Here is an 18,798-nt window from a genome sequence, read left to right on the forward strand (position 1 = left end):
CCCTCTCTGCTTCGGCTCCTGCTCTGGGAGTCTTACGGACTTTCACTTAGCTGGAAGAGTAGGCCATCGGCTTTCTTGTGTGGGATTTTCAGTGGGGCTGTAGAGTGCTAGCAGAGCAGTGATTTTAGGATTTTAGGCTGCTGTACTTCCTGCTTTTCCAGGCGCTTCCTAGAATCTGTTGGGGTTGTTGACGGGTTTTTTTGTTTGTTTGTTTTGTTTTTGCTAAGATTTTATTTATTTGACAGACAGAGATCACAAGTAGGCAGAGAGGCAAGGCAGAGAGAGAGGAGGAAACTGGCTCCCTGGGGGAGCCTGATATGGGGCTTGATGCCAGGACTCTGGGATCATGACCTGAGCCGAGGGCAGAGGCTTTAACCCACTGAGCCATCCAGGCGCCCCAGGGTTGTTGAGGTTTATCTTTTTACTCTTTTATAAAGCTTTTTCTTTTTCTAATTTTTAAATTAATTACTTTTTTATCCTCTTAAACTTATGCTTATTTTGATTTTTAAAATTTTTACCCCTTTTGTGTTGTATTCCATGACCAGAGCAGCAGGTCAAGGTGACTGAGCGGTAGTGGGTCCAGAGACGTGGTGACAGACTCTTAGTGCTTGCTATCTTGGGGTTCTGGCTGATCCTACCAGCCGTCTAAGGAGGAGGAAATCATTTCTAACTGATTGGATGTGCACTGGGCTGCTCCTGGCAGCTTCCAAGCCCATGATTGCTGCTGTGACTTACAGACTGTTTTTGGTGTGGTATTTTAAAATAAAACCAAATGAAAACCAAATAAAGAGAGTTATCCATCTTTAATTCTCTTGCATTTTTCCCTGCCCTATACTAAGAAGGTTATCCTTAGTATCTTCTTGTCCTGCCTCCCTAGCCATCATTTTGTGTTTGTGCGAACAGTGTGAGTCCTAAAGAAATATATATAGCCGGTACTCCAAGGGAAACAGGTTAATAATTAGCCATCACTCATAAGGTGAAATGATTTTTTTTTGAAGTGGTATTTTATAACTGACCATACTTAGGTTAAGTAAGAACTTTTTTTTTTTTTTGAGGAGGTAGGGGCAGAGGGTGAGGGAGAGACAGAACCTGAAACAGGCTCCACTCCGAGCGCAGAGCCTGACATGGAGTTCCATCTCCCAACCCTGAGATCGTGACCTGAGCCAAAATCAAGAGCTGGATGCTGGGACGCCTGGGTGGCTCAGTTGGTTAAGCGGCTGCCTTCGGCTCAGGTCATGATCCCGGTGTCCTGGGATCGAGTCCCACATCGGGCTCCTTGCTCAGCAGGGAGCCTGCTTCTCCTTCTACCTCTACCTGCCATTCTGTCTGCCTGTGCTCACTCTCTCCCCCTCTCTCTCTCTGATAAATAAATAAAAAAATCTTTAAAAAAAAAAAAAAAAAAAAGAGCTGGATGCTTAACTGTCTGAGCCACCCAGGCGCCCCAGGTTAAGTAAGAACTTTAACAGTGAAAGTTTCTCTGCCTAAATAAGTGCCCATAGGGTATTAGACTGGAGATGGCCAAACACACTATCCACGCTCGTGGTCATGTTAGAGTCAGAAAAATGTATAGTCTGTCCTTCCTACCGCGAATACATGGCTGGATTTTTCTAGTGGTTTTGGTGTCAGTCACATGGTATGGAGAAATACGTGTTTAAAAACTAATGAGTCGGGTGCCTGGGTGGCTCAGTGGGTTAAAGCCTCTGCCTTTGGCTCAGGTCATGATCTCAGGGTCCTGGGATCGAGCCCCACATCGGGCTCTCTGCTCAGCGGGGAGCCTGCTTCCTCCTCTCTCTCTGCCTGCCTCTCTGTCTACTTGTGATCTCTGTCTGTCAAATAAATAAATAAGATCTTAAAAAAAAAACCCTGATGAGACAGCTTAGCCTTGTGTTGATTTCATGTCCCTCATAGCCTTCTTTTGTTGCTATTTAACTTTTCTAGAGGAGCTTCTCGATAACTTTGCCCAGCAATTAGGAGCCTGGAGACTCTGCCTGTATTTCCTCTCCAGCACCAGGAATGACTATGTCATGATGTATAGTTTAACGGTGTTTGAGGTAAGTTGTCAAACGACTTTCTGCTGTTTGGAAAAGTATTTTGTGGTCGCAGTGCCAGGTTGTTGACATTGGACTTTAGCTTCAGTGTGCAGATGGCTGGGAAAGAATGGTAGCTCAGCTCAGGGGCTTCCTCCCACTCACGGCCTCTGTCAGGATATCTCCTGTCCTGGGGCACCTTTCCATCTTCCAACCCAGAAAGGTGAGACAGCGCTCGGTTGGTGGGTAGGTTGTTTGTGTTAACACGCAACCTTTCCTTCCGTGTTGTTTAAAAGAGAAAGATAATGAAAGAAAAACATTTGGGAGGAGAGATGGTACCCATAATACCGTTATCCCAACCACAAACATTTTCACTTATTTCAACTGTCTTCCAGTTTTTGTCTTTCTGTGCACATTTTTTTTTTAAGATTTTATTTATTTATTTGACAGACGGAGACCACAAGTAGGCAGAGAGGCAGAGAGAGGGGGGGGAGGTAGGCTCCCTGCTGAGCAGAGAGCCCGATGTGGGGCTCGATCCCAGGACCCTGAGATCATGACCTGAACCGAAGACAGAGACTTTAACCCACTGAGCCACCCAGGTGCCCCTCTGTGCGCATTTTTAAAAACCTAGTTGTAATCATATTGCTTATGCCACTAAGTGCTTATACCATTATTGACCAAGCCATTCTCCTATTTTGAATATTAGACTTGTTTTTGTCATTTTTGGTGGCCATTAGAGACAATGTGTAATAGAAAGTTTTGCATGTGGAGCCCTTTGTTTCTGTGAACTTATTTAGCACATCTTTCCATTCCAGGAATGAGACTGTTGTATTACAGGGTTTAAATGTTCCTGGTACTCTTATTGCCAATTTGCCCTAAACCTTTGTTTAAAAGCAGGGGTTTTGTTTGAGATGATGTAGCTAACCAGTGGATGAAAACGAGCTACTTTTGTGTAGAGATGGTTAACTTCAAAGATGTGTATTTGTGTTTCAGAATCTGATCAATAAAATGTGGCTTGGGGTCCCATCTCAAGATAAGATGGAAATCCGCAGCTGCCTGCCCAAACTCCTTTTGGCCCACCACAAAACCTTACCTTACTTTATCCGGAACAAGCTCTGCAAAGTTATTGTTGACATTGGCCGTCAAGATTGGCCCATGTTCTACCATGACTTTTTTACGAACATTTTACAGGTAAGGATATACCTCATCTCATAAACTGTTTGATTGTAGAAGTGGTTATTTCCTTCTCTTAAAGATGAGTTTTAAGATCAGCATTTTGGAACCATAGTAGAGAGTTCATTGTAGGATACATGAACTCATTCGCTTAACTCTGCATTCTTGAGACATGTTGTACCTTCGTGCAGTGGCAAAAGAGCGGGGAGAACCCAATCCCTTTGTTAACTTCTTGTGAGATTTTATTCAACAAAATTTGAAAACCTGTTAGGTACTGCTCCAGGTGTGGGGGTACAGGGGTGAGCAATAGTTTTAATTTGGTGGGGTGACTAGCTGTGCAAACAGTAATTATCCAGCACCGTGGCTAATTACGGCGTGGAGGTGTGTGTGGAGTGCAGTGACGGTCGAGCGTTCAGCTTTAGGAACTGATGTGTTTTCAGCGTCGTTGGGTGAGGTGTGAGGCGCTGAGGTGCTGGAGTCCGTGGCCAGGTTGATGGGCCGGCGCCCAGCCAGGAAGGGCCTTGCTTTTGCAGGGGACTTCAGTTTGTAATTCATAGTCCTTCCTTGGGAGCGCATGAAAGGTGTGTAGAGGGGAGAACACACAGCCACATTTTTGTGCTGGAAAGACAGCTCTGGAACAGTAGGGGTCTCGACTGCAGAGGGGCGAGGCTAGAGTCCTGAGTGTGAGTGAGACAGGGAGGACCTGGCCCTGAGGCCTTCCTGGGCAGTGGAGATGGGGCACTTAGGAGACCCAGTCAAGAGGCTTTGGTCAGTGCGGGGCGGTAGGGGTGAGGGCAGGGAAGTTCCTGGCTCAGGTCGCCGGTCTTCCAGGCCAGGGGTGAAGGGAGAGGAAATGGAGTTGGGTAGAAGGCGGTGAGTTAAGTTTGGCCGAAAACGCATTAATGGTTTGTGTGTTCTTCTGTGGATATCTAGTGAGACTTTGAGAACTGTGGATCTGGGGCTCAGGAAAGAGGTCTGGCCACAGGTCAGGATTTGGAAGTCATCAGAGTAAGGGCAGGACCTGAAAGCCAGGCAGAAAGATGCTGTTGTTCAGTTGTTCATTTGAATCCTGACTGAAGTTGGAAGCAGTTTCATGTTACTGAGATAGTTGTGAGTATGCAAGAAATGGGTATTATGTACAGTTGATAGGAATAAAATTCTCTGAAAATCAGTGTCTCAGTGACTATAGATAGGTTCAGGACATTTTCTAACATTCTGACTGCTCTCTCTGCAAGGCATCTGAATGATGGGGCAGCAAGAAAAATACAGTAACCTTATTCCTTCTCTCAGATTGCCTCAAAGTGGCACAAAAATTCTTCATTCAAAAAAATTTTGGGGGCGTTGTGTATAGTGATGCGTTTATTTGGAGATTTTTTGGGTCGCTACTGCAAAGGAGATTGATTCATTGATTCAGTAAGGTATTTGTTGAATACCAGCCTTGTGCTAGATATCTGGTGGGGATAAAGTAATGAAACAAAAACAGTGTCCCTGCCTTCATGGAACTTAACCCAGTGGGCAGACATCCATAAACAATAAGTGAGCTTATAGGTAGTTATAAGTAAGACAAAGAAAATTAAATCCAGAATAAGGAGAAAGAGAGAAAGGTGTCATGTAGCTGGGATGCTGATAGAAAGCGTTTTTGAGGAGCAGCCATTTGAGCAGAAACCTAGGTGGAAGCGATGGAGTGAGCCATGTGGGTATCTAGGGGAACAGCATTTGCGGCAGACGGAATAGCAGTTGCAAAGACCCTGAGGAATGGCAAGGAGGCTAGCGAAGCTGGACTGGTAGGACTTAAGGGGGGGGCTTGCTCTGATACACTTCCCTTTACTCCAGGATGAGCACCATTGTGGTGACTCTCCATCACCCTCCTAGAGTGGGAGTGCGTTCCTAGGTGGGCTAGTGGCATGTCCCCTGAGAAGAAGCAGTGGAATGTGAGCCGGAGATGCCTGGTCCTAGCAGCAGCAGGTGGGGAGGAGCTGTGTGTCCACCCACCTGGGGTCACTTCCTTGGATGGAGAATAGACATTCTGTCTGCCCTGGAAGTATAATTACTGGTAACAAATGACAGTTTGGAAGAGCATATTTAGGTGAAGTGCTCGTGGAGTTTAGAAGGGCTAGTGTCTTCCGCTGTTCACCACCTCCCACCTTTATGCTTACCTCACGCGGCCTTTGTGCCTTCGAGACACTCCACAGTGGAGCGAGCACTGGAGAGCATGTGCCTTTGGGGTCTGTTTCCATTTTTGTCACAAATCATCTTTGATTTTAGCAACTTCTGCCCCTTTGGGAACCTCTGTTTCCTCCTTTGTGAAACAAGAGGATTGGACAAAGTGATCTCTAAAATCCTTTTTGTCATATTATTCCCTCCTCATTTATCCATGAGATAAATAGCAACATAAAAGCCATGTCAAGAATAGTGGTGCTCGGGGCGCCTGGGGGGCTCAGTGGGTTGAGCCTCTGCCTTCGGCTCGGGTCATGATCTCAGGGTCCTGGGGTCGAGCCCCGCATCGGGCTCTCTGCTCAGCAGGGAGCCTGCTTCCTCCTCTCTCTCTGCCTGCCCCTCTGCCTACTTGTGATCTCTGTCAGATAAATAAACAAAATCTTAAAAAAAAAAGAATAGTGGTGCTCAGTTTCTGACATTAAAAAAAGAAAATATGTATTTATTTATTTATGTATTTATTTGAGAGAGAGAGCGAGAGCAAGCAGGAGCAGGGGGAGGGGCAGAGGGACAGGCAGACTCCTGACTGAGCAGGAAGCCTGATGCAGGCCCCATCCCAGGCCTCTGAGATCATGACCCGAGCCGAAGGCGGAGGCTTCACCCACTGAGCCCCCCAGGCGCCTTCGCCCTCTCTCCCCTTTTTTAAGTGGGCCCTCTGGCCCTGTGGAGCTCATTGTGGGGCTTGAACACACAGCCCTGAGATGAACTGAGACCTGACCTGAGCTGAGACCAAGTGTCAGTTACTGAACCAGTTGAGTCTTCCAGGTGCCCCATACGACGATCCTTTGAATGAACCATCTAGAAAGATTTTTTCTGATTGAGTTCCATCATGTTCTACTTGCCGTGTGGGATGCAGAGTTGTTGGTTTCTGTTTTTAACTCTGTGTTGGCTGGCTGGGCATCTGTGCAGTTTACGCCATCGTTGTGACCACATACCAGGCCGAGGGGAGTTGAGTTTGGGCCCCAGAAGGACGCTTGTAGTTCTGTGTATTGGTTACAGCCTTTGTAGCCGCCGGAGCAGGAAGTAGTTGAAGTTGAAAGTCACCTTTGCTTCCCTCCTCCCCCCAAAACAGAAGCCCCAATACCATGCCTTTCTAGAGTCTGTTCAGATTCCTGAACTCTGCTGGGCTGCACCTGTGGTCGCACTGCTTGGGACCAGGTAATTAAAGGACGAGCAGCACAGAAGGAATCGCCATTTCGTTTCTGGTGCGGTGGCGCAGTGAAACCGTGAACCTTTTCAGAAGCTCACGCTAAGAACCTGACCTTCACCCTCAAAGTGTTTATTCTCTGTTAAAATAAATTCCCCAGAATGACCTGTGTTCTGAGCATCCATTACACATGTGAAGATGGTAAGCGGAGGCAGTGTTTCACTGACAAGTCTTCTGGACACAAAGCTCGTGAGAAAAAAACATTTGACCTAGTTGTTCTTGCGGGTAGAAACAGGTTTCCCTTTCAGCCGGCTTTCTGCCTGGCCGCCTTCCTTTTTTCCAAATGAGAGAAAGGGCTTTCGGCTGCATTTTCCATAATACAGGAATTTTTTACTCCCTACAGAGCACAGAACTTTTCCTTTCTACAGGGAAATGCATTGTCAAGTGGAACATGTGGCCTTCCGAGCCGGGAGAGTAAGACTGAGGGCTTTGGGGAGAAACAGAGAAGAAAGAGGTGGAGGAGAGAAACAGAAGGAGGGGGGGGGAAGTAGTGGAGCGCTTTTATTTATTTGTTTTATTATTTTTGTTTTGTTTTATTTTTTCACATTTTTACTTAAATTCAAGTTAGTGAACATACCGTGCAGTATTGGTTTCAGGAATCGAAATCAGTGGTTTATTTTTTCCGCACGATGCGCGGTGTTGATCCCAGCAGGAGCTGCCCTCCTTACCGGCCGTCACCCTCCAGTACGGAGTGGGAACCCACAGGCCTCTGGGAAGGAAGGGAAGAGATGCGCGTGAAGGGTCAGTTCTTTATTTGGTAAAGAAGAGTTGCTGCAGGGATTTCTTGTTCTTTCCGTCCTGCGCCTCCTCACGTTAGAAGCAGCCCAGACTTGCAGAGGATGACGAGAAAGCCCCGTGGAGGCTGGTCTACAGTTGTAGCCTTCAGGAGAGTTGATGCAGTAGACAGCATTTTCAAGACGCTGCCCGTGCCCCTGTTTTCATGTCATGCTGCTCCTGAGGGCAGTTGAATTTATCCTGAGTTCCCGCCAGTGAAGGCATTTCCTGCTCTTGGGGATGAGCTTTCCCTCCACTGGCGGGGAGAGCTGTTTGCGAAAGAAAGGCAAGTGCCCTGGGCTGCTTCACGTGGAGGAGAGGTGTTCTGTTGCGCCGCAGTTCCCCGTGCCCTCCGCCTCCCTCACTTTGTAGATTGAATCAACAAACAATTTATCTTTCTGGTTAAAGAAGTTGGTCAAGTGTTCCTCAGTTGTGTGCCCTTTTTAAAAGATTTCATTTATTAATTTGACAGACAGAGATCACAAGCAGGCAGAGAGGCAGGCAGAGAGAGAGGGGGAAGCAGGCTCCCCTCTGAGCAGAGAGCCCGATGGGGGGATCCCAGACCTTGAGATCATGACCTGAGCCGAAGGCAGAGGCTTTAACCCACTGAGCCACCCAGGCACCCCCGTGTGCCCTTTGTTAGAGTGTAGCCTGTAAGTCCACAGAATTTTAGTGGCAGCTTGCTTTTACCATTTCTGGAAACTGAAAAATGACTGGTGAGTAATGCTTTCAATTTTGTGAAGTTGATTAGAAAGATCTAAGTAGTATTATGCTGTTGAAGGGGTACTTTTTTCTGTCTCTTGCTTAAGGCAGCTGTTAGAGCACAGTGGTTATTGCAGGTGATAGAAAGAGTAAAACATGCGACATAGGTATTTGTAAAATCATAACCGTTGTCGATGACGAAGTCATGGGTGAGTGATGTGTATGCATGTTTCTGCTCCACCACATGCTCAATCTCAAACTTCCATGAAGTAGGCAAAGCTTGGAAATGGAGGTACCGCAAAGTGGTTTACACGTTTCTCTGTCACTATTACATCGGTCTGGGCAGAGCGACCAAGGCTCTGTTGGGAAGGTAGATGTGTAAAAAAATTGTCATGTTGGGTGTGAAAGAGCATCATGTTCATGGTTAGAACCTTAGTCCTTTGAGATGAGAAGACACTTTGAATGGCTACAGAAGGAACTAAAATGGACTACAGAGCCCTGAGTGATGTGCCCGTGCTGGCGAGGTTGTACCATGGAGGGACTGCTAGGTCTACTCTTCCCCTGTCCTCCTGTTCCTCGTCGGCGGGACGGCCTGCTCAGAACTTCCTTTTGCCTGCAGTTGATCCAGTCCCCTGTGACAACCCCCCTTGGGCTGATCATGTTGAAGACAACGTCAGAAGAGCTGGCTTGTCCCCGTGAGGACCTCAGTGTGGCTCGGAAGGAGGAGCTGCGGAAGCTGCTGCTGGACCAGGTGCAGGCCGTGCTCGGGCTGCTGACAGGTGAGCAGTGTGGCACTTACGCTCTGCCATCTCGAGCAGTCGCTCTAGTTGTGGCTGTGGCGGAGCCGAAAAACAGAACACGGTGTGGGCTGCCCGTGCCGGGTGCGGTGTCCAGCCCGCAGTAGGACCCCTGAACGTGCTGGTGACCTCCTTCCTTTATTGTCTTCATGGATTGGCCCGCCAGTCACATCAGGGATGTGACTGAAATGCCAAGCGCTGCCTTCTCAGGAAGGTGGGTGGCAAGCACCTTCTTAAAAAGGATTCGAATTTAAGATCAGAAGAAGCCAGAGGAGAGGAGGGTGGGAAAGTTACGATTTTTGTGTCGCGAAGGAAGACCAGGTGTAGCATCAGCACGAGGTGTGCGAGGCTGTAGTTGTAAGTAGTGTTTTCTTCGTCATCTTGTCTGTTTTATCAGAGCCTCGTGATGGCATGTGGGGAGTGGGGTTAAACAGAAAGCAAAAGCAAACCACAGAAGGGGGCGGAAGGTGGGGTGAGGGTGGAGTGCGGTGGCCCTGCATGGCCGGGCTGCTCTAGAGGAGGCGCAGGTGCGGCCCGGGGCCCGGGGCCCGGGGCCCTTGAGTGCGGAAGAGGGCCTAGGCTTGCTGCTGGAAGGGGTGTTGTAATGGAAAAAGCCTTTTTATCTCCACTTCTCTGCCTGGCTTTCCTCTTGGATGTCTAGGAACTGTTTTCTTTTTTAGGGGTTACAGAAGCACATGACATGCAGTGGGCACTTAACATCGGTGAGGAGTGCTCGATCCGAAGTAAACTTGTCATTTGCCTCTGTCCTTCCGCACTTTCCTGGGGGAGCCCGTTCCTCAGAGCACATTCCCTGATGCCCCAGCTAGAGGTCATATTTCTGCACTCCAGGACCATGTCTGATACCTCTGTGTCCTACTGTGCAGACATTCAAATGTTTAAACTTGGGATTAGTTCACATAGCACAAAATCCACTCGGTGGTTTTTAATATATTCATAAGGTTGTACAACAATCACAGCATCTAATTCCAGAACATTTAACATTTTCCTCACCACCCTTCTCCCCCTCGAGCCCCTGGCAGCCACTTATCTTTCTGTCTCTCTGGATTTTCCTATTTGGCCTTTTCATTAAAAAAAAAAAAAAGAAAAACAATATGTGGCCTTTTGTGTCTGGCTTCTTTTTCATATTGTGATACTTCGAGGTTCACCTATATTATAATACTAAATATTTTGAAAACACATTGTTTTCAAAAGCTTTTATGCTCCATCATCTTAGGTGGTAGGTTCTGTAAAAAGATACAGAGAGGAGTAAAATACAGTCTGTGCCTCTAATATGGGGTACTAGAGGGGCCTAGGGTACTAGGGGGAAAGACAGCTAAAATGGGTGTGTTAGGAGTTACAGTAGATGGCAGGCAGAACTGAGTGGACAGAACTTTCTGGGAGAGATGACAGCTGGGTGTGACTCTGAGGGACAGATAGCAGCTGTCCGTCTGGGGGGAAGGTCGGGTTTGGAGGGAAGGAGGAGAGCAGGGCAGAGGCTGGTGTGGAAGGAGTAGCGCACAGTTGCGCGTGTGCAGCTTGTGTGGGGGCAAGGCCGGATGGGCCAGCAGAAGCCTGAGGCCGAGGTCCTGTGGGATGGAGCCCTTGGCTGGGTGAGGAGCGTAGCAGGAGTAGCGGCAGGTATTTGGGCCATGATAAATGGGGTTTGGACCATCCGAGTGGTGGTGTCCAGGAATGTCCAGTTGGGCGTACGTTGGAGAGAGGGGCGTTTAAATACTGGTGTTTGATCAGAGATACAAGATCGTTTTCTCAGTCTGATTTTCATAGGTTAGACTTCATTTCTCTCTTAAACTCCGTTTCTGCTTTCTTGATAGGTATCTTGGAGACCGTATGGGACAAACACAGCGTCACTGCTGCCACCCCCCCGCCGTCCCCGACCTCAGGAGAAAGTGGTATGGTCTGCCCCCCACAGATGGTGTTCCTCTTTTTAAATGCAGTTTGGGGTCTCGATGGGGTAGTGATTGCTACCTATGCCAGATACAGATGCTGACTCTTCCTTGATCTATTTTCGGCCTTTCTGCCCTTGTGTTCTGAGGAGCTAGCTCTGCTTAGTTCTTCGTAAGTACCTGTGCTTTCTAATACACTTGGAACAACTCATGTTGTTTCTTCCTCACCTGTCAGAAAGATGACACCCCTGATCGTCTTCATCCACCTCCCTCCCCTTCAGTTTAGAGCTGGTGGCTGTCCCTTCTGGTTTGTTTTTTTCTCAGATTTCATGGTATATTGCTCATGTTGGGGTTGGCATGTGCCCGTGGGCTTGACAGGTCTGCTGTGCAGGAGCTGGTTGGCTTCCTGAAGGAGGAGCGGGGGGGAGGGGGGAAGAGAGGGTGCGGAGGGCCTTCTTCCCTCTGGGGCTCGGGGAAGATGAGATCAGCGTGCCGTAATCAGCAGTGACTTTACATCAGTTCCGAGTAATTCGGTCAAGCGTGGGCATATTTGCAGGATCACTAAGTCATTTACTGGTGGCTCATTATCCACAATTACAATAATACCTTTTTCAAAAGTCAAAGTGCATTTTGACTAAAAATGGCTACTTTCAAGGATAGATAGAGGAAATTGTGTCTGAGCAGACACTTTTAGTTTCTGAATGCTTGTGTTTACACTGAATGATCACAGATGCTTTTCAAGTAGAGTATGTCCTGTGGGTTGCACACACTTCTTCCTCTCCTGTAAAGGTTGGTGGGGCTGATGAGAATGATTTCTCCATCTTTCTCCTTTACCCCAGGAAATGGGCTGCTGAAATCAGAAACCTCCAAGCCTGCGCTGTTTCATGTAGCCTGTTGTTGTTAACAAGCGGAAGTTCAGATTCTTGCAGAGCTGCTGTGGAGCTGAAAATACAGCGTGACGTTTTGAGAACAGCTCATAGTATACTAATTTATTCCGGATTCCATTTATCGTACTTGGATTAAGAACTGTTAGAGAGTCATTTGTTAGACTTGTTAAATTCAACACTTTGAGTTTGAGAGTGTACTAAAAGCCAACAGGGATTTGAACTTTATTTGTACTTGGTAGCAGACTTTCATTTTCAACGTGGATATTTGCGATGACTTAGCAGATCTACATTTTGCAATACCTGATGATTAAAGAAAAAAATCGCAAATGAGGCAGAGCTTTGATTTTTTTTTTTATGAGCTCACGCTCTGGAATCTCCTGCAGTCTGGCTGATCTTAAAATGTGTCATTTCATTTAAACACTAGTTTGCAAAGAGTAGTTCTGTTGGATTGGATTTGGTTTTAGGTGAGTGAATACTAGCTTAACGTCCAGTGTGGAGTTACCGGTTTGCTCTAATAAAACTTGTTTCCCAGAGATCATTTTTCCAGTGCCAGAGGCTGTGTGTTTTAGTTGGCTTCCTTCAGCTGCATGTGCTGAGCAAACTCCGTTTCTGCTTTGATGGAGGCCAGCTTGGGGAAGATCAGATAATACACATCCAAAATAGATGCCTGCCTCTCTTCTGCGCTGCTTAGGTTTTGTTGGTGAGGTGAGGTGAAACACAGTGTGAACAGACTTGACATTTCCATACAAACAAAACCTGAAAGTGTGGTTCGTACTTCTTGAAAATTGCCTCTTAGGCACCATTAAAGCATTTTTGAAGTCTTGAATTTTAATATTTGAGAAAAGGCAAAATAAATGGAGACTGTTGGGGGCCTGGGAAGTGAAGTAGGCTTTTAAGCTGGCGCACTTCTCCTTAAAAAACAATAGGCTTACATGTTCACGTGATACGCCTTTTTTCTCTTTCTGACAGTTGCAAGCAAAGCTGTCGGGTCCTGTTCCATTATTTGGACAGTGCTAATGATTTAATTAACATTTATTTTCATGGTTTTGCTCAACTGCCTCTGCGCACTGAAGACGCCAAGTGAAGCAGGAGAGCTTGTAAGAGGTTGTTTAACTCTAGTGACCGTGAGCTCACTGTTGTGGCCGAGGATCTTAGTGGGGACAGGAAACCCAGTGAGTAAACCAGATACTCGGTCCACTCCCCTACCCCGGCACTCTGCCGCCTCGCTCTGCCCTGCCCGAGTCCCCATGCAGCTCTCTGGCAGCCCCGGGGCTTGTGGTGTTTTTTTCCTCATATGCTTTCTGGTAACATCGTTTTTGGTCTGATCTCTTTCAAAGAATAAAGCCCAGGAACTAGTCCCTGCAACGGCCACTCGAACATTCTGGATGTAGAAAAAGCCTTGAAGTGTGCTTGTGGTCTGCTTCTCAGAATACTTCCTCAAATTGTTGCCTTATCTTTTAAACTTGCCTCACTAGACCAGAATCCTGTGAAATAGATGATGGTTTTATCTTTCGTTTACAAACTAGGAAACTGGGGCTTGTGGAGGGGCGGAGTCCCAGCGCTGGTGTCGGAGCCGGGACGGAGACCCTTCTCGTCCCAAGTTGGCTTTCTCCACCACTCTCCCGGCATCTGCCCGCCGCCTCCTGCCCCTGGTTAGAGCCCTGGCTCTGCCCCGTGTGCTCTGTGCCTTCCCTGACCGCTGGCCTCCTGGGCTGGGAGAGGAGAGGAGGGGTCCTCCGAGGACTGAACGGGGGGCGCCATGGCCATGCCCTCTGCACGTCGGGGCCGTGGCTTCCTGCTGCACGGGGGCGGCTTCGGCCCTCTTCCTTCCTTAGCCCCCTCTCGGCCTCCCCTCTTTTGGCTTGGACAAGGGCGGGGCCAGGGAGGAAGCAGTGAACAAAACGAAATGGTGTAAATACCTGAGATTCTGCGTTTGCTCTTGTTCTGCGATAGAACTGGAGGCGCTGTCTTTCCTGTCTCTGTGGCACATTCTGTCGAGTTTGGGTCTGTACATATCCTGGCACTGGCAGGTTTCCGGGGAGCTGATAGATGGAGAGTAGTTTATACCTGTTTTCTCCTGGACTTGGCAGATTGCCGATCTTCATGTGCTTGGCAGATCGTTCCACATTTCCCCTTAGAAGCCATGTGTAGGAAAATGGGGCTGGGGAGGGCCACTCCGCTCCCGTGAGCTCGTGGTCTCCCTCAGACGCCTTGAATGGAGTTTCTCCCCATTCTGCTGGACTGAGGCTACAGTGAGATCCCTGGTTGTCACTTGGGGCAATTTTTGCCCCGTAGGGGCTATTTGGCGACACAGAGAAATAATTTGGCTAACGGGATGACAGGAGAGGGTACTACTGGCATCTCCTAAGTGGAAGCCATGGGTGCTGCTAAGTGTCCCACAACGCACAGGACACCGAAGAAGTCATTATCCTGGCCAAATGACAGTTTGTAAATGTAGAACTGAATAGAAAACATGAAATTTTAATAATTGAAAAGTCAAAAAGCCAAAGGGATCTTTGCATGAATGCTTAACCCGTCTGGGTGACTTCCAGTTGAGTAAATTCACTAGAGTTGTCCCCGACCTCTTGGCAGGGCTTGCGTACTCTGCCGGAGCCTGGCCCAGTTCAGAGCAGCTGAAGTCGTCCTCGGGCTCTCTAATCTGGGGGTGGCCTCCTGCAGAGGTAGCTTGTTCCAGCTTGCTCGGGTTTGCATTGGAAAGCTGCAGCGTGGAGCAGAGTCGCTCTGCTCTGTGGGCATTCCTTCCCACTAGGATTAAAATACGATTTGTGAAAAACTCTCTGTAACCTACTGAAAGACTGGGACATTTAAAGTTGAGTAAAATCATTTTCTTCGAGAACAGTCTTCAGAGATTCTTGTTTTGAGGGGAGAAAAATAATAGGTCATCTTATCCGCTTCAGTGGTTTTTACGTTTGCGTCACCCGGTCAGCATTTGTCCTTCTGCCCGTCCCTGTCTTTGTGCAGTTGTGGTCATGGCCTGCATGGCCGTTTTACTCAGGACTTCGGACCATGCATATTTTTCTGCATTTAAATATTAGCTCTCTTCCGGATCACTTTTCCTGGCTGCGTGGTCTTTCTAGTTAACCTGCTTTCTGGAAAGAAGCATAGGCTTAGGGGACAGACCTCGGTTTCTGTTTCAGCTCTACTTACTAGCTGAGGAACATAGGGGAAGTGCTTAATGTGTCTGTATCTTAGTTATTCTAATGATTTTTAAATGCGGGTAATAATCCCTACCTCAGAGCGGTGAGCATGAGGTGAGAATCTGTAAAGTGCCTAGTGCAGCACCGTGCGTGTAGTAATAGCTCATCCGGGGGGGCTGTTTGCCGCGTGATTATTATTGTTGTTTTGCTTCCTCCCTCCACTCCCCTCCTTAGCAATCCTACTCTGGAAAAATTCTTCTGAGCTAAAGAATAGGGACAACCTCTTTGTTTCGTTTTCATTTTCAAAGCCACAATTTATTTCCACTTAAAAATGTTGAAGAGACTTTAAATAGGTCTTGGGGCCCAGAAATGTCCAGGTTTAATCGAAGATCATACTGAGATGGTGTCTGTTCGTTTCTCCTTTGCTGAAGCCTCCATTTAATCCTGGTTAATTCTCTACCCCGATAATTCTTCTAGTTGGGTAGTGGTGAATTGTCTGACTCCGTCGTCTTCTGTAAGTGGTCCCGGTTCATGAACGAAGAGCAGAGCAATACCAGAAACCGTCACTTGGCATTGCGTGTGAGAAAGTTGCAGATGCCTCCATATGACTCAGGTGGACAGCCACCATAGCCGTTTAAAGATAACCTTATTGGGGCGCCTGGGTGGCTCAGTGCGTTAAAGCCTCTGCCTTCGGCTCAGGTAGTGATCCCAGGGTCCTGGGATTGAGCTCCACATAGGGCTTTCTGTTCAGCAGGGAGCCTGCTTCCCTTCTTCACTCTCTGCCTGCCTCTGCCTACTTGTGATCTCTCTGTCAAATAAATAAATAAAATCTTAAAAAAAAAAATAAAGATCACTTTATTAATCTCATAACAAACTTGGTAAATATGTGCAGATTATACTGAACATCCGTCTTGCATTATTCTTTGAAACCAGGTTCTCTGATTATCTGCATGGGTAGCTGAGATCATGATGAGTCTCATCCAGTATTAAATCAGCTCCGTCAGGGCACGTGGGGGCTTCGTCGGCTATGTGTCTGACTCGGCTCAGGTCGTGATTTCATGGGCTGTGGGATTGAGCCCATGTGGGCTCTTCTGTGCCCAGTGGGGAGTTTGCTTGAGGATTCACTCTGTCTCTTCCTCTCAAATAAATAAATAAATAAATAAAATCTTTTAAAAAAAATGTAGCTCTTTCAGAACAGAAGCCAGGAACACCTCATAAGATGCTAGGGGACAGCTTTCTAATTTACTTTTAATGGTAGAAATTAAACCCCTTATTAATAAATCGCAAATCCTCATTTTAATGGCCGAGGATATGAAGCTGAGAAAAGTTAATTAATCTGTTAGTGTTCATCATGTAAGGCAGGAGTTCGCAATAGATCTGGGGGCCCTAGAGGTCCCGCAAGCCCTTTAAGGGGTCCCAAAGGTCAAATACATGTCCATAAAAATACTAGGACGTTGTTTGTCATTTTTGCTCCTTCTCTCGTGAGTATACTGAATAAAACTCATTCAGATCCCACATTGCAATTAACCTTTAAGCGATGACTACTAGTAGAATTTTTATATCATGTTAAGGAACAGCTGCAGTCACCTGGGAAGGCCACAGAAGCGCTTCCGTCCGTGGCCGTTTCATATCTGCATGAAGCTGTTGTCTTCATACACTTCAGCAAAAACAGCAGATTGCAACAGATTGAAGCAGAAGAGAGAGTCTGTCTGCTTTTAAGCTAGACAGACATTACAGAGATTTCCAAAAATGTACAAACAGTGCTACTCTTCCCACTTATTTTTTTGGCGGCAAAATGCATTTTCTTCATTTAAGAATATTTTATGCTACCATGTAATGTGTTTAAGTGGAAATTTAAAAATTTGAAGTATTCAAAAACTTCAGTTTTAATTTCTATGTGATGAATGTCAACAGAAATCACCTGCATGAAGAAGAGTTCTTTGGCAGCCTCAGTAAGTTTTAAGAGTCTAAAGGGGTTCTAGGGCCAAAATGTTTGAGAACTGCTGCTGCAAAGCACAAAATACAGTGTATAAATGTAGCCAGTATTCCACCGTCCAGAAAGAACACCATTCCAGGTGCCTCTCTATACGTAGTTACAGAGCTAAATACAAAGACAAAGTGGCGTCATATCCATTTTTTTTTTTTAATTTTAGAGATTTTATTTTGAAGTAATCTCTATACCCAACGTGAGGCTTGAACTCATGACCCCGAGATCAAGAGTCCCATACTCTTCTGACTGGGCCAGCCAGATGCTCTCCGTTTTATTTTTAATAAAAACAAATTGTAGTTTCACTTGAATTTAACGGGAAGTTTTAAAATGAACGGAATAGCTTTTCCACAAGGAATATTAGTTTGCAAAAGGTATCTCTAGGATTAAGAAAAAGAACATGAAAACCCCAGTTTCTTACTCCATGTTTTAATTCTAGCCCATATATTTTGAGACTTCTTGCTTGTGAAAGACGAGTGAGCTAGCACACCCTCTGGGGTTTCCTGCGTATGTTTAGTCTGCATTCTGTACTTGGTTCTGTGCTTGCTCTGGTCCCTGGCCATAGCTGCTCCGTTCCTTAATTCTTCGTTTCTGTTTATTGCTTTATTTGCCTGGTTTCCCTATTCACTGTCCTGCTTAAGAAGAGTTTGTGGGGTGGGGGTGGGGGGCCTAGGTGGCCCAGTTGGTTAAGTATCTGCCTTTGGCTCAAATCCTGATCCCACTCCCCGCTCAGTGGGGATTCTGCTGCTTCCTCTGCTCCCCCACCCCCCCGCCCACACCCATGAGTAAATAAAATCTTTAAAAAAGAAAGAAGACTTTGTGGGCAATATATTATTGGAGTTTCTGCGTTTGAGAAGATTGCCCTCTTCCTTTGTGCTCAAAGGAGAGCTTTGGGTTAAGTTATTCCTGCCCCAGCACTTGTGCACACGGTACCACTGCTGTCTGGCTTCTTGTGTGCTGTGGGGAAGTCTGAATGTGGACTTTTCTCCTTCGTGTATGTGGGGTTTTTGGGCCACGTACATTTCTTCTTTATTCCTTAATTAATTAATCTGACAGGGAGAGGCTCAGCAAGAGGGGGAACACAAGCAGGGGGAGTCGGAAGGGGAGAGGCAGACTCCCCACTGAGCCGGGAGCCCAGAACCCTGGGATCGTGACCTGAGCTGAAGGCAGACGCTTAACTGACTGAGCCACTCAGGTGCCCTACACTGATAACTTAATAAAAAAGAACTGTGATGAATTCTGCTTATAAACAAATTATATGTTTTCATGAAAAATATATTTTCCAAAGGAAAAATTCACTGAGCCCTGGGAAGTAAGAGTAGCTTTATTTTACATTTTTATGGATCTCTTTAATATGGAGCTTAGCGAAAGATAGCTTTTGCTTTCTCTCTGTTGTAGGTAAATTGGTTTGTAAGAAACTCGATAGTGTGTATGTTAAGAGCTCTTTGTATTTCCAGGTGACTTACTGAGTAACCTGTTGCAGAGTCCTAGTTCAGCCAAACTGTTGAATCAGCCAATCCCCATCCTTGATGCGGAGAGTGAGTATATCTGTTCCCTGGCCTTGGAGTGCCTGGCCCATCTCTTCAGTTGGATTCCTCTGTCTGCCAGCATCACCCCATCCCTCCTAACCACCATCTTCCACTTTGCGCGCTTTGGCTGTGACATCCGGGCCAGAAAGATGGCGTCAGTTAACGGCAGCAGCCAGAACTGTGTGTTGGGTCAGGAACGCGGCCGGCTTGGGGTCCTGGCCATGTCTTGCATCAATGAACTCATGTCCAAGAACTGTGTGCCTATGGAATTCGAGGAGTATTTACTACGTATGTTCCAGCAGACTTTCTACCTCCTGCAGAAAATCACCAAGGATAACAATGCTCACACAGTGAAGAGCAGGCTGGAAGAACTTGATGAGAGGTAATGAAAACAAGTGTGGAGCCGGCCGTGTCCTCAGAAGGGCCGTGACTCTGTCAT

General features: G+C 46.8%; 1 protein-coding gene across 3 annotated transcripts in view; it reads left to right on the top strand.

Moving 5' to 3' along the window:
* XPO6 (exportin 6) overlaps window positions 1-18,798 on the top strand; it is a 101,114-nt gene that overhangs the window by 33,064 nt on the left and 49,252 nt on the right. For all 3 annotated transcript variants that reach the window (XM_059155342.1, XM_059155341.1, XM_059155340.1), the window contains exons 3-7: window positions 1,939-2,051; window positions 3,021-3,218; window positions 8,717-8,876; window positions 10,727-10,804; window positions 18,288-18,741. In XM_059155342.1, the coding sequence (XP_059011325.1) occupies window positions 1,939-2,051; window positions 3,021-3,218; window positions 8,717-8,876; window positions 10,727-10,804; window positions 18,288-18,741 (1,003 nt within the window). The remainder of the gene's footprint in view (window positions 1-1,938; window positions 2,052-3,020; window positions 3,219-8,716; window positions 8,877-10,726; window positions 10,805-18,287; window positions 18,742-18,798) is intronic.

The sequence above is a fragment of the Mustela lutreola genome, chromosome 17, assembly GCF_030435805.1.
Source record: "Mustela lutreola isolate mMusLut2 chromosome 17, mMusLut2.pri, whole genome shotgun sequence".
NCBI classification, from domain to species: Eukaryota; Metazoa; Chordata; class Mammalia; order Carnivora; family Mustelidae; genus Mustela; species Mustela lutreola.